The sequence below is a fragment of the Varroa jacobsoni genome, unplaced genomic scaffold, assembly GCF_002532875.2.
Source record: "Varroa jacobsoni isolate VJ856 unplaced genomic scaffold, vjacob_1.0 scaffold_1398, whole genome shotgun sequence".
Taxonomy (NCBI): Eukaryota; Metazoa; Arthropoda; class Arachnida; order Mesostigmata; family Varroidae; genus Varroa; species Varroa jacobsoni.
Window position 1 is genome coordinate 220224 of NW_019214300.1, and position 15806 is coordinate 236029.

At 38.4% G+C, this 15806-nt stretch overlaps 2 protein-coding genes across 3 annotated transcripts; one reads left to right on the top strand and one right to left on the bottom strand.

Moving 5' to 3' along the window:
• Nucleotides 1-606: 606 nt before the first annotated feature.
• On the bottom strand, nt 607-14890 carry LOC111269576 (glucose-6-phosphate exchanger SLC37A4). The gene is made up of 7 exons (XM_022849296.2): nt 14734-14890; nt 5997-6229; nt 4585-4840; nt 4037-4213; nt 3678-3880; nt 3168-3306; nt 607-2216 (listed from the first exon to the last, which is right to left on the bottom strand). The coding sequence occupies exons 1-7, from the start codon at nt 14888-14890 to the stop codon at nt 2053-2055; spliced, it is 1329 nt and encodes a 442-aa protein (XP_022705031.1). The 3' UTR covers nt 607-2052.
• Nucleotides 6926-11422, top strand: LOC111269579 (45 kDa calcium-binding protein). Of its 2 annotated transcripts, none has more exons than XM_086972148.1 (6): nt 6926-7756; nt 8543-8778; nt 9038-9252; nt 9710-9803; nt 10442-10606; nt 11140-11422. In XM_086972148.1, exons 1-6 carry the CDS (start codon nt 7696-7698, stop codon nt 11356-11358), a joined length of 990 nt encoding a protein of 329 aa, XP_086828274.1. In that variant the 5' UTR covers nt 6926-7695; the 3' UTR covers nt 11359-11422. The 2 variants fall into 2 exon arrangements, with proteins under 2 accessions (XP_086828274.1, XP_022705045.1); XM_022849310.2 differs by having other exon boundaries at nt 6931-7756; nt 11161-11422.
• Nucleotides 14891-15806: the final 916 nt, after the last annotated feature.

A 15806-nucleotide genomic window follows, 5' to 3' on the forward strand; every position in this document is an offset into this window, starting at 1 on the left:
GTCAAGACCGAAGCGTGTATTTTTCTGTATATAATATTATTCGAGTGTGCTTACAACTCAATCTGTAACAACCTGTAATCGAGGAAAACGTTGAATTTGTTAGCGCAGATTTAACGATCGTCATATAAAGGTCGGCTATTTTTTTCTTTTCACTTCACGTATACCGCCCCCTGAGTTCGTGCGATGATAACGTACGTCGTCGTTTACCATGCTGCCAAACTAGAGTACAAACTTGGTCTTGACGGAAGTAAAAGCATTTGAAGCTCTTATTCAGTTAATTATTTGAAGGTAGAGACATTTTTGAGTAGTTATCTACTCTTTAATGTGGCCTGGAGTTCCACGATAAAATTTTACGATCCTCAGATAAAATACAATACGATCGAAAGCCCTTAGGAAATCGTGACAATTAATTTGCTTCTTGCGTTTTAGAGTGGAAAAAAATTACATTTTGTAGTAATCGTTATCGTTCACAGGAGAAACAACTCAGGCTGAAAGCTATCCCCATGATAGATTTCTGCCTCTCGTTTATCATGAGAGAGAGTAAATTCAGTCTGGGCAGAATTTAGAAAATTTAGTTTACATTAGAGCGAAAAAAATAGCAAGTACTTTTCAAAGCATATACAAATAGGTTTCTTTGTAAATTTTATTTTCCTCCTTTGACAAACGCACTACATTAGGATTTACTTCAAAGAACTATTTTCTCATTATTTTAAATATACTTTAAACATTTTTTTTTTCAAAAATCGAACAAATCATATTCTATTTCACTTTGTTTTCTCTTAACATGACATTTTCTTTTATTGGTTGTTCGTTATTCGTCTACACGGATAGATAAAGCTGACCAAAATCGTTAAGAGACTTACACAAAGAGCGCTACAATACCACGAACAATTTAGAATCATAATCAGCAACGTCGTGTGGCATGTAGAAGTGAGTCTGCCATGTCGTGTTAATTTAAAAGTACCTTGCTTTTCTTGAAGCCGTTACCTGAGGAGAAATATCGGGATTACGATTCGCGAGTCAATTAGCCCATCTTGGACCGTACCCTCAGACATTCGTTAGGAAACATCACTGAAGTTTACGTAGTATGCTAGAGTCGCACATGAAAATATATCGAATTTGTAAGACCTGCGTGCGCAAGTCTTCACGGTTAAAACACGCCTGTTTGTGTCAGTGATAAAATTACGTTTGTGGTGTGTACCGTAGAAAAAACTGGCTATATAACTTAGATTAAACTGACAGTTCTGCATCGACGTCCCGGTCAGACTTAATTTGTCATTCTGTAATCCTAATTAGATTCCAGTGCGTTGATGTTTGTTATTAAATCGGTTGTTTTTTCATATATGATACGTTCTATGTGAATTTGCTTAATCATTTCTACTATCTTTAAACTTAGTAGAATTTCTAACAGGAAATAAATAATAGAACGCATTAGTGCTTTAATTTCTGTTCTAAAGTACCACATTAGGGTCATTCCTAACGTGTTAGTTCCAGTTTGGTTGATCAAAAGCATTTCTACTTTGCACCGGTTTATTGTGGTCGGAAGAAACGGCCACAAATGTGCACACAATATAAATGATAAATTCGCCTTTAGACGTCACTTATCGTAGACGGAGCTTCAAACGGTCGTCTTATCAAGAATTCCGTTGATGCTGATTGGAATAAGCTTTTTGAATTAACGTAAATGGATAAAAAATGTAGATGCACGGTGCTATGTAGATTGCCTTCTTAGACATTCGACATGTCATCGATGCGTAGAAATAGAAGAAAATTAGTCCAGGTAGTATATACGGAAAATTATTTCGCAGTCTAGTGTGGTCTCGTCGTGAAACCCAACAATATCTTTTCCGGGTCGTACCACGCTAATATTACTGGTATTTTTCGACGTTTGTTGTTTTGAATTCGAGCATCTGGGTGTATTCCAGTTATGGGCGTCGTAACATGACAGCGCTACGTGCCTCTGAAACACTATATTTTTCGTCAAATTTAGTGAATTCTATCATTTGAGGCCCCGGCATGTAGAGGATTAATAGAAGTGGATTGTTCTAATACTTAGTCTTGATGCAAATGCCTCGCAATACGTGCGTCCACGCGCAGGAGCACGGATAGGACGACTGCAGCAGTCGCACAGAATACTTCCAGCAGAAGGAAGACAGACCGCCAGCCCATGGCGCTTGCCAGCATACTGAGAGGAAGACCCGATACGATAGCACCAACTGCAAATGATTAGAAATATTAGAAAAAATAGGGAAATTTCAAGGGCTTTACAATCTTGCTGTAGATGTGCATAGAGCATTACGATATTTTCAAGCCTGAACCGAGCTGCTAGAGAAAAAACCAGATTTTTTTTGAGCATGCATTAAATTGACAAGTATGTTTAACCTGAAAAATGGGAATATAACACCATTATTTGTACATACGATTACACATGCGAAAAAGAGGAATCATCCACGCAAATCGACCTGCTCATGAACCACGCATAAATAAAATTAACGAACTAAGTCTTTGCCACGGCATTAATAGCACCTGTTCAGTTAGATAATTCGGTCTAAATTGGAAAAACTTTGGCCTAAAGCTCGTCCTGAAGTGATGGGAATTAAATGCACAACATAAGGAAGGAGTAGCGTCATCGACGTGTTCTGCAAACATTTCTTTTGCGCTGTTTTGATCATATTTCCAGATGCTTTTAAAAGTGAGGCTCTCGCCCAGAGGAGCAATACAGATGTTTGAATGAGATAAACGAAGTGATAGAAGCAAGGATATACATCTAACTAACAAAATACCTCTAGATAGAATCGACCAATAAAGTTACACAGTAAAAAAATGTAACAATGTCCTTGCTTTCAAACGAGAATTAGATTTTTCTAACCAAAAAGAAGGGCTATGCTAAAAAACGACATGCTTAATATGAGAGATATAGTATTCCTTGTTTATCTAAAAGAGCTCATTTGAAGCATCTTGGGAGCACATACACATATTTATAACAGTTTTTCTGTAATTATCAGATTACATAGACAGGTCCAGTCGTTTATATAATATATATATTTTTTAATTTAAACGCAAACGCTAACATACTTATCGACGCACTCTCATGGCTTTGTTTGTGATGACTAGCCAACTATGACACCCTAAAAAATTAAGATTTTGGCAAAACAGGGAAGACGTACTGTTGCCAGCGAGCGCCGCTAGCGCATGCGAGGAACCGGACAGATGAAAAGGTGCTGATTCCGATGCTATGATACCGAAAAGCGTGATGTTTCCGTAGAGGCTTGCGCCCAGAACCGCTCCCAAGCCAGCGATGTAGATCTGTCAAAACATAATAACATGAAAAAATCGTAAAATTATATTACCACTTACCCGTATTAGGATTCTTGTTTTTCCTCTTTGCGTGGTAGAAACGGATCTTCGTTTGACTTTTTGTTATGTGAACGAATTGACGGAACTGGTACCGTTATATTTCACATTACTCTGGTCAAATGCTTATTGCTTACAGTCTGATTATATTAGACAAATAATGCCTATAAAACTTATCAATAAGCTACGATTTCTGATAACGTGGTAGCAAGTGAATTATGGCGAGGCGCTCACGTTATTGCAACAGCAAATTTCCTATCGAGGTATCGACATCTACCTCATAAATTGATCGGCCCCAATATCGTCAATCGAGATTCAATCACCTTTGATGTGCTATGGTCGACGTTGAAGACAAGTAGATGGAAACAGCCAGCGGCAATTAGAGAACAAAACACAGCTATAGGAATTCGAGCATTATTCTTATACAAGCGCCGGTTGTGTCTCGCGACGAGCACATCCGTTACCATACCAGCGAGAATACCGCCAAAGAAACCTCCGGACTCGATACTTGATGTCAGCGTACTGCCTGTTACTCGAACGAAACAATTATTAAAACTAGACAGGAAAATGCATTTTTTGAAAAAAGTTAAATGACAATACAGAGTTGTCGAGTCCTCTTGATAAAAAAAAAAAAACTGTCCATGCTACAACCAGTAAATTTAAAGAGGTAAATTACGCTTACCGTCATAGGCCGAATGTTTGTGTTCATCCATAAGGTAAACTTGCCCCCAGTCAACGGCAGCGGTTTTAGCGGCAAACACAATTAGGTAGCCACCTGCTATTAGCCAGAGGAAGAAACTTCTCAGAAGGTCAGCCAGGCCTCCCTCCTTGGCTGCTTTTGTAGGTTTGGCCTCTTCGTCTGCAGTTAAATGTGATCAACCCATATTTCTGTTTATTCTTTCCGGCGAAGCAAAAAACGGTACTTTTTTTCTACACAAATGGTTTAGCATTTATGTGCTATACAATAAAAAGGTATGACTTAGAGCTTCAACGTGCATTTTTATAAGTGTTCATCTACTGTAACCTAATTTCGTATCAAAGAGCTGTACCAAAGTTGTTAAGATACAAATTTATGGTACATACAAGGTATTTTATACTACAGTTTCAGGTAAAGTGAATGAACCCCCAGTCAATGAAAACGACTTATATAAACGGGTATCAGGTTTGGTTTAGACTCCGGGGACGTATAATGTTAAGTGTGTTTTACCTAAACTAAGCGATACGAGAAACCTGTTTTTTTGTTCGTTGATGATGAGTCCCCAGACGTAAGTGGACTGGGCAGTCCGAGATCTAGCGGTGAGTTGAATAGAGTGAAGAGGCTAATCAACCCCATTGCAACAGAGACACCCCCAGCTACGAAGAGCGATGCTCTCCAGCCGTGGTGAAGTATCACCCATGTGACTACGAATGGAGCGATTCCACCGGAAACGTTTGTGGAGGCTGACAGAATACTCCACCAAGTACCGAACTGGGACGGATGGTACCACTTGAGAGTACAGCAGATTACCATGTCAAGAACCATAAAAATGAAATCAGTTCTTTAGATAAAGTATACAGCTTAGATTACGACGATAAGCGTCATAGGCTAAAGGAAGTAGAGAAAAAAGAGACATCCATTCGACAAAATGATGTTTCTAAAATTAAGCTGTGTTAATGGCAGCAACACAAGTGACCAAAAAGAGAGACTTCACTCAAGAGCGTTCAGAAACAGTAAAGCTCTATGACTTATAAGGTATACTTGAAACCTCCCTGGAAGTGTAAAGACTGGAAAGCCATGTGCTTCATGCATAAGTGATGGCCATTTTCGTTTATTAACTTCCTTTTCGTTCACTGATGCTGTATAAATTTTATGTACTGTTCAAAATACATTACATTTCCTTGTGGAGCTGTTGTCGTTGTTTGGTTCAAATCATGAATTTACCCCCAAATGAGTAGAAGTCGGGGTGCAAAAAAAGTAGAGAATTTCCTACACACGCTTTATTACCATATCCTTTGCTATGCATTCTTTGCGAATGCCAAAAAGCTAAGTAAGCAACCCAAGATATTTGTTCTGCAGATAGCCGAAATTCCGTATCTAGCTGCTGCAACCTTACCTAGCAATTTTCTCCCTTTAAAAAGGGTCAAGGTAACAATATTCGACAGGTTCGAAAAAGCCAAGCAGAAATGCCGTTCTCGAATTAGCAAGCCACTTGTAAGTTCCTACTTTCAGCTATTAGAGCCCTCGTCGTACACACCACATTTATTCTGAGATTGTTCTGATAGTCTTCAACCACGGTGGGAGCCAAATGAGAAACGTGAAACACATTTTTTGCTTAACTAACGTACCCACCTTTGGAGCCTAAAACAAGGGTATCGAAATACGACAATAGCTTCACAAAAAAAAACAGTACGAAAAATAAATATCCCAGTTTGGAAACAATCCACAAAAATAGGGCTTATTTTTTAAGTGTCACCCCAACTGAATGTTAGTAATTGATTTCTATATTTGTGCGACAAAATCGTCCTTTTTACAGTATTAGGTTATAGCGTATTATAGGTATTCGATGAAACTTTGCACTATACATTACTAAGAAAATTATCAAATTTTCACGTCCACACACATTTAAAAGCTTCTATATAAACATTGTTCCGTGAGATCTTACCTGTCGAATAATTTTCGCGCAGCTGGGCCATCCTGCACCCTGGGCGAACCCATTAAGGAACCAGTAGGTGCAGAACAGGCCGATGGAATTGGCTGAGCCAAACAGCAATGTCGCAATACCGGACAAGATAAGGCCACAGGAGAACAAACGTCGGGCTGATAGCTGATCCGATAAAATGCCTCCTGCGAATTTGCTTACAGCATACGCCAGATTCTGACAGGACACAATTAAACCTGTCAAAGTAAGGATAGGGCCAAAACGACATATGCTAAATTGATGTACAGTTCACTACCGTTTTCGACAACATACTTACCAGACACTTTAAATGATTCCTTAAAATTGACAAGACAAAAACATTTCAACGGAAGGTAAAAATGTTCGGCTGAGAATAGGGTTGATATGTGATTAGAACAATACAATAGTGTGCGTAGACCGTACTAATAGCATGTTTCCATTAACAGACATCCTTTGAATAGAGAAACTTGTAATATAAATAATAATAACTTGAATACACATATATTGGGTTAATAATAAACAAGTGTTTAGGCTTTTTTTTTGCCATCTACATACTATTCCTGAGTGTTCTAAGCAATTTTCGGATCCAGGTACTGCTTGGTGCGATCTACCCATTCCATTGCGAAATTACACACCATCTAATAGACTCGTTTTTAAGGTACTAAAACTCTAGGATCAGCGCTATCGCACTGTACAATACTGCTTGTGACCCGTTCACGGCTAATTTCAAAGACGATGTCCGATAAATGAATATATTCCGAGTACTTTATTAATAGAATTTAGAACCTTGATTGACCTAGTGCTTGACGAAATCGCGGTTCTCTCTCTCTCAAGAAGATCGGGGCTCGTCTGCGATGCGCAGCAGTACCCTTCCCTCTCCCAAGAGCTCGGTCTTTCTTTACCCGGGTGCTCTAGTCTTTGTTATTGGCGCAACGAAAACTGGTACTATAGCGTGCCGTTGGTTTGTTCTATCCAGTGCCAATTCGTCCGCTTGCTATTCATTGGGGTTTTGAAAAGGAAGCAGACCAGCTTGAATGAACCTTTGTCTGTCTGATCATTACCATTACATACGCAGCCAGCGAAAACGATGCAAACGTATAGTCGCTGAACGCTTTCAGTGTAGCTTCACCTTCGTTACTTCCAGAATCGTTTGGCGCAGTCCTACAAACATTAGAACTGTGGTCGTTCTTTTCGGCGAACAACCCTAATATTCCTTATATCGACGCTACTAATTACGAGTAGTTGATGGCACTAAGACAGAATGTGAACGGATTGTGCTTTTATGGGCTAACTCTATGTAGAAAATGCCAATGATACCCAGATGCGACAACTATTTGATTGAGATAAACTGTCCGCAAGAAGAATACAACACAAGGAGGCGATACTTCCTCGACAAACATTTCCAAAAAGAAAAACTGAGTATGAAAAAAACACTACGCCGTAAAGTATTCATAGCGTCAAGGTATATATATATTTTTTATTTATATGAGAAGAACGTTGAATGCTGTCGTATAGAGCGGTGCCAGTGAACAGTATTAGAGAAATTGACGGTGTTTTTTTCGATTCACCACAAAACTGCTACGATACTTAGTTTCTGTACCGTAACTGGAAGAGTTGACAAATGACGTGTATATCGTTGTGAGTTATTTTGTGTCCTTACACAAGCAGAAAGGCAAAAACGAAGATGAATAAGGAACACCTTGGCTACCTACTGGTAATTGGCCTATGCAGCGTGATTGTTACGGGTAAGTTGATTGTAATGCTGATTGCGGGACATCAATACAATGACAATAAGAAGCGTTGATTACGTAGTCATGCTCAGTGTCCGTTCTATTACACAGATGTTCACTTGCTTCGATCTTGTCAAGGGCTTAGGAACTTACACAGTGCCCATGTGTGCTATATCGGCTAAGAAAGTACTGCATAACATAATACTGCTCATACGTGATAACTGCAGTTTTTGAGGTTAGAGAGCATTACTGGCGTTTAAAGTAAATGATATTTGCAAGATAGATGAGAGCAAACAATGGCCAAAAAGAGTCCCTATCAGGCTACAGATAAGAATAGCTTTGCTATAACCGCACATTGTACACACTTGTCACAGTTTGTTTTTACTTAGTCTTCTCATATTTTCAGGCCTTTTAACAAATCGGCTGAGATTGGCAGTCTGCAACGTAAGGCACAGCAATGCTCAGAGAAAATCGAAGTTCGAGCTTAATCAAAAATCAAACTTGAAAAGATTGTAGATCTCTATTCAAATAGCACTATTTAAGTTTTTTTTTTATTAATTATCAGTAGGCAGTTTGGTGTATCTCTGGTAAACGGTTTGGATAACAGAAAAGTTGCATTTGTGCTTATTAGTTATAAGTTATTAGTAATAACTTATGTATGGTTGTTACTTCTTTTGCATATTACAAACTTTTTTGTAGTAGGCTCAACTAGCGAACACCACCAGTAAGAAAAGTTAGTGAATGTTCATTCAAATCTTTTTAATTCTTAATACCTCGTACTACGTTGTGGATTTTTTTCAGGCCGTATCCTTCCAGGGTCCCGTTCAACACACGTTAACGGAGTTCCGCTTGAGAGGGATGGTGATTTAAATGCAGAATTCCATAAAGAGCTTATTGTGGGCTCAAACATAACCGATGGAAATACCACATTAGGGCTCACCCCTGAGCACGTTCTTGCTCAAGTGTTCAATAATGCCGATGTCGACAAAAATGGCCTCCTTGATCTACCTGAACTTCAGACGTGGATCAATGCGAAGGTGAGAAAAATACACCCCTTTTTAGTTTTGCGCGCCCGCATCTTGGTCTTCGATTACATTAATATTTGAATCAAATAACATAGAAAAAAAAAATAACGATCGCTCCAATTTAGACAAAATTCCGAAAATATATGGTTTAATTTGTTTACAGGTTCATTTATGATTCCACGAAATATAATACCGAAATCTCCGTACAAAGATAACGTTAACATAAGTTCAACCATTTAACACTGCTCTTAAATTGGACGTTATTTTTTAGGTAAAAGACCACTTTATACAAGCAGCTAAGGATAATTTTTTCACGTTTGTGAGCATGGATAATAACCACAATGGACGAGTATCTTGGGAGGAATTTGCCTTTGGCACTCTCATCAAAAGCGGATACTCGAAGGAGGACTCCAACAAATACATCAGGGACCTCAAAGGGCTTCCGCGCAAACTTAAAGAACAGATCATGCTTGACCGGGCTGCTTGGTAATGGAACATCTCGTACTGTTGTTCTTAAGTCTAACGATGAAAAAAATCGTTATGAAATTTCAAACATATGATAGTGAAATTTGCAATAAAGGCCTATGATTGAATTGGGCCTTTAAAAACTAAACATACTTGCCCTTAATCGTATTAATTTTTAATAATTTTTCATAATAAAATGTATAATTAATAAAATAAAAATTTGCTGGTCGGCAGATTTTAGGTAAAAAATTTGTTGCTATTATCTGGGCAGATGCTGTAATGATTTCTTTACACTCGCATAGTTCCGATAAATAAAAACTACACTGTTTCTACTTCCTTGAGCACAATAATGGCAGCCCATAGGAAAATCGATATTTCTTAGTGTTTCACCTGAGTAATGCACATTGCGGTGATACAAATGTAGCTCACCTAGATATACGCTAATGTCGAGAATTTCGCTAAATCTTGATCTATTCAGGTTCGAAACAGCTACCGACCCCGCTGGACTAAATATCGACGAATTTCTCACTTTTCGACATCCAGAACACTCACATGTCTCGCTCCTCAATATGGTAATTAAAACCCGTGGATGATGATATTATGTTCGTACTAAAACTCTTCGACAATGTAAGCACTGTCGCGTCTCCTTCAATAAATGATTTACTTTGATTCCAACTTAAATTTATGTTGAACAATATAAATATACCATCTATGATTAAAATTAGACAACATTTTTACAGTTTGTTTATCAATAACTAATGTTGACACTTCTGAACGAAATCAAGCGAAGCCGATGGAATTCTCGCTACTGGTTTGATTTTATACATGAAATTAACTTTTGAACTTTATTAATAAAACTTATTAAGTATAATAATTTTAATATGTTTAAGGCACTATTTTGCCATTGCGTTCTAGCATCATGCTAGCAATAATTAATTTTTCCGCAAAAGCAGTTTAATTTTAATTTTCGAATCAACAATTTGCACCAAATAATCGTAATTACTTTCCATGTGTTCATGTGGTGGCTTGAGCGGTCAAAAAAGATCACCATAAATTACTGCCGCACCACAGCACGTAAAAAATATTACAATACAAAAAAATACAAAAAAAAATTTATGTGATTGCTTTCACTTTTATTGCCCGCTTTCTTCCATCTGCTATTAATTTACATAGACAGTATTCTGCAGTCGATTTTTTCTATTAATTTTAGGTTACGCAAATAATTTCCGATTTGGACACAGATGGAGACGGAACTTTGAGCGAAGACGAATTCTCGACCGTCGATTCAAAAGAAACAGGCGGCAATACAGAAAAAAAGACTGCTGAGAAAAAGGTGGAGTTTCATACTGCTATAGACGCGGATCACGATGGAAAGGTTTGTTAAACACCGATAATTAAATTCAAGTTTTTTTTATCCATATAAAAGCGTGTGTCATAGATGTGGCCATCTACGTGACTTGATCGTTAACAGTTTTTATGTGAAATATTTTATTTTATGTAACATTTTTTAATTTTTTAATCTACTTCCATATACATATGGAGTGCGTAACATTATCGTGCATTAATTAACAACACTATACGACTAGTTATAACTTTTATGCGAAAAGTATTGTCTAAACCTAAATAACAGTCCAATGGTGTAATAAAAGTGAACAAAGCCTATGTAGAATGCTCTTTTACAAGCCTATGCACGGCTATTCAGGTACCAAAAGTAACGAATTCTTTTCCCCTCGAACATCTCGAAATCGTACGATTTATATTCGCAGCTATCTTTAAATAGTTTAACAATGAAATGTTCCCAGATGAGGTCGCTTTCTCGTAGTTATCTCGCTATAAGCGACACACCAGTATTCGCCTTGTAAACAATTGGCTATTTGCCGTTTGACCTATTTCTCCGCTAACTCTCAGGTTGGCGTTTGGCATTTACAGGTCACGTTGCAAGAGCTTCTTTTGTACAATGACCCGATGAACCCCATTCATGCAAAGAGGGAAGCTGAAGAATTGATTCGTAAGGCGGACACCAACAAGGACGGAAAACTTTCCACGATCGAAGTTCTCGTGCAAGCAGCAACGTTTATGGCTAGTAAGGCAGTGAATGCAGCCAAAAATATTCATGAGGAGTTCTAGATGATTAATTTGATATGACACCATATCATACTTAATAAAATTATCCTTTTAAAAATTCGCCGCACGACTGAATCCAATTTCTTTTTGTCGAAAATTGTTAATGAACATCTTTCACTCATGTCAGGGTTAAACAATAAGGTTTCAAACACTTTGTTAATTACGAATCAATTCATCAATTGAAAACAAACGTCTGATGAGGCATCTCTGTACCATAAATATATTACTTGTTTTGTGTATTTTTGTTATAGATATGTCTCTACTCCACAATAGTATACAAAAACTAGAAAAATCGTAGCCGAAAGACCAAATCTAGCCATGCCAAAACCAAAAGTAAATTCTAGCGAAAGGTCTTGTCGCTTGTTAACTGCCCGGAAAACAATGAAAACGAATCTTTATCCAAGAAACTGATAATCGCTGTCAGAAAACAATTTGTAAGCAAAGCGAGTCTGTGAGGTTTTGTATCAAGATGCGGCGCTGATCATCGTTCGCTTGTAGATAGCTATATGAGAGATTAGTTCAATAAGAGCCGTGCACCTGCTGTTGCTTCTGCCCATCATTGGCAAATATAATATGTACAAGCTAAAGACCCGCACTGTTTATTACCTTTGTATATAATAAAGATTAAGCATGTAGTTATTTACACAAGTATGATACGCCAAAGAAGCCATGTTTCTTCTGATGGGTTTAACTGCTCACCGAAAGATCTCTTTGGAATCTTACGTATGATGGGATCCCATGGTTAATAAAAATTTACATATGAATAGCATTGTTTCAAAATATGTATACTAGCGTTACTTTATGAGAATAAGGGGAAAAATAAGCTGTAGGTTGCTACATGATATCTACATAGCAGTATATTGGCGTTGTATTTGGTAAATTTTTGCACAATTGTAAAATGTTTGTGTAAATATATTTTTGTACAGGGTGTTTTCCAAAATGTTACCGAAACCAACATATTACTAAGAAAAAAGAAAACGCTCCCAAATAACTACCTCATTTTATAACTTCAAGTTGTGAGGACTAAAATTCTAGAAGAATATTTTTAAGGGCACCCTGACGAGCATCCCTCCGTTTCCACTATTAATTTCTCCATCAGTTATGTTAACAGTAGAAGATTCCCTGCAATTCCCTGGACTCAGCACTCCCGTTATTACATGTGCACCTCTCTTCACACGCTTGCATCTTGAAGATTTTTTTCATCAGGCTTTTTCTACTTTGAAAGGCCATTAATCATCGATCAGTGGTGATCTCTTGATATCTCTTCTCGGTCCTATTCAGTCGTCTCCAGTCGGAGAAATATCCTAGCTGCAAAAACCGGGACGAACTATCATAGACTCTAAACTATCATCGTTTCAGTACATAGCTGTGCTGGGCAACAAGTGTAAGGTACCATTACAAAGCTAGACGGTGAATGAATACGTATATATATGATCGGCTTGGTGCAATGCATTGAAGTTTCACTTCATAGTACGAGTTTGCCCATCAAGTTTTTGGATCAGGGAAATCTATGATCTAGCAATACTGGACTTTACTCCGTCATGCAAAGCGAACCCGTACACTTGCATAAGTGCCGTCTAAATCACTTAGTGACAACTAATCGTTATCTAACAAGCCCTACGTCGTATTCGTTCATCATATTATATAATGCATCAACACTTTATAGACCTTTCATTCGGCTTCTGACAGTGCAACACAAACTCAACTACTTCTCTGACATTATGAACAGGGACTACCAAGCGCACTCATTATCGCATAGATCTAAATGCGTAGATTTTTCGCGTTTTATAAGCCAAATTAGTAGAGATACTTCAAGGAACATTTTGCTCCAACGGGACTTTCTCTCGACGTTAATCGCAGGTGTGCTGGATCATGGCCAGCCACCATCACTATTAGCCACTGATGACTACCCATATCTATAAACACATTGACGAGAAGAGCACCGCTGTCGTCCGCAGGAATGATGCACCACAAAACCAAAATTTCGCAATTCACAGCACCAAACCATCTGCTCACTAAATACAAGACGATAAATCAAGTGTACATGCAGGTGTCCCTTCTTCAACGCGTCTGCTTCTAGTCCAGCACTAGCGGGGAGCTTTGGCGCTCTTGACGAACGCTGTGTCCAAGAGTCTGAGATCACTATGGTACCGTAATGTCAAGCCGCTAATAGAACCTCAGCAGTATTTAAAGTAAACCAGGTCCTGCACGAAAGCTCGACAGCAACAGTGTTAGGGCCATTAAGAGTCGTACAGGGTAATGCGGCTTTATAATAGTGTTTGCAGGACGCTGATAGCCGAACGAACAGTTTAAGGCAATGAGTGCACCGCATGTTAATTAGACGGTGAATAGCGGTGGCAATCTTTCACTAAACTAAACACAATTTCGGGGAGATTTGATAAACGAAAACACAATTCAAACGTTCATACAGGATCGTATCTGGCATAATGACTACTTTTGATTGTACAATTTAGGAGGCGGCGGCTGCCAAGTTGGACGCAGGCACAATAGAAACTAATTGCTTGAATAGATCTTTAAGGACACTATGTGACGGTAGACCAATGATAGTTGTTTCTGTCGACGTAGGAAAATCGAACATCGGGGAATGGAATCCAGAGTAAAAATGTGCCATTTGGCATATCTATATGATCATAGAAGTCTGCTAGCTTTAACTCAATGCTACTAATAAACGTGATGTAATATTTCACAAGGACGGAGTTCCTTATGGAGTGCTAAATAATGAATTATGAGAAAATTGATATCAAGCTCGAATACCATCTAATAGAAAAACTAGGTTTCTATGGTCGTTCTGACTGAGAAAGACGTTTTAGAGAAGTTAAAATAAAATGAACGTATTTTCACTGTTGGAAAATTTTCATCGTTACATGCATATATTACTATGCATGAATATACAATATCGACCAAGAAGCGCGGCTACTTTATTGAAATCTCAATCCTGTCAACTTGGGCCAATATTAATTGAACATAATCAATGCTTAATGTACGCTAAGTGCGGTAAATTTCTTCTGACTTTTGAAATACAACAAAATACAACATAAGCCTATTTTAGGCCTGATGAATAGCTCAATAGGAGAACATGTTTTTATAGTCTGAAGTACAGTGATGTTTCAATAAGGTTATACGAGTACAAGCGGTATCAGTACTGAGTTCTATAAATAAACGATAGCTTTTCTGTTAATAGGGTTATCTACGTCGTCACCAGTGTTTGACTGAGACAGTGCTAACAACTAAATGCATTCACAATATTAATATGACCTTCTTTAATCAGTTTTTAAGTTAAGACGCCGAATTTGTAAAATTATTTGAGTTTTACAAGTTCGGCGCTTTTTCCTGACATCTCAATGCATTATGACTTACCTGCATGCTCCTTCTTCAAGCCCTCTTCCATAAGTTTCGGCAACGCTAAACTCACACCTTTGCGGTTGTAGCCGTAGCAGGCGTACCCGACAAACATAGTTACAAAGACCATAAGTTGCAGCCACCTCAAACGAGATTCGCCGTCCTTGACCAACATCGCTGCATTCAAATTTGAAGGTAGATCCTCGAAGGACGACAGTCACAAGCGATTGATTTGCAACACGCACACACACACTCAGTTAAGTTGTAGCTCTGCGTCACTCGTAGCTTTAGCCAACTGCCAATCACTGATTTCTTATTGAAGATTTCTCCGAGCTTCTTTGCGTCGTGGATTCGATTCCAAAGTATAACTATGGTACGATGAATCTTCGTAGGAGTTCTATCATTTCTGTTCTATCACTTGTTCAAATGTCACAGACGCTGATTAATAGATCGCTTTGTGGACATCACTGTAAACCGTTGAGGTTGTCGATGATGTACCCAAGCTGTCACAGTTACGCAGCTCTCGTAAAGCAGCAACGGTTTAACGTTTCAACGCAACATTAAATGCCAGTTTACGCGGAGTAAACTGCAATGTTTCGTCGATGTCGGTACAGGCTTGCTTGCGTTGCGCCGAATCTTAACTAGCAAGGCCGACCTGAACCATGCATGCTTCAAGAAGCAGCGTTAACCGTTTAGTTATGACACCGTAATTTGCTTGTGCCGGTGAGCGATTACAAATCGAATGCTATTACGTTGTTTCCCCCTAAAACTATCTTGAATCTCTAGCGTTCCGCAGAGATTATGAGAAAAATAGATAAAGGACGAGACACAGCGTCGTCTTCAGACTGATACCTTCAAAAAAATACCCACGCTAATGGACAGAAATAGAGTCAGTTTAGTTGGTGCCTTCTGTCCTTAGACGAGCGAGGCGAATATTTGCGCCAATGGCTCGCGTATATCGAAGCGTTTTGCTTTAAAGTCGACATTCACATAAACCACTGTTCGTTTAGTCGATCCACTTAATGGCAAAACTGTCAACGAAACGATGGACACTCTAGGTTAAATCACACCCCCGTCTAATTGAGCGTCGC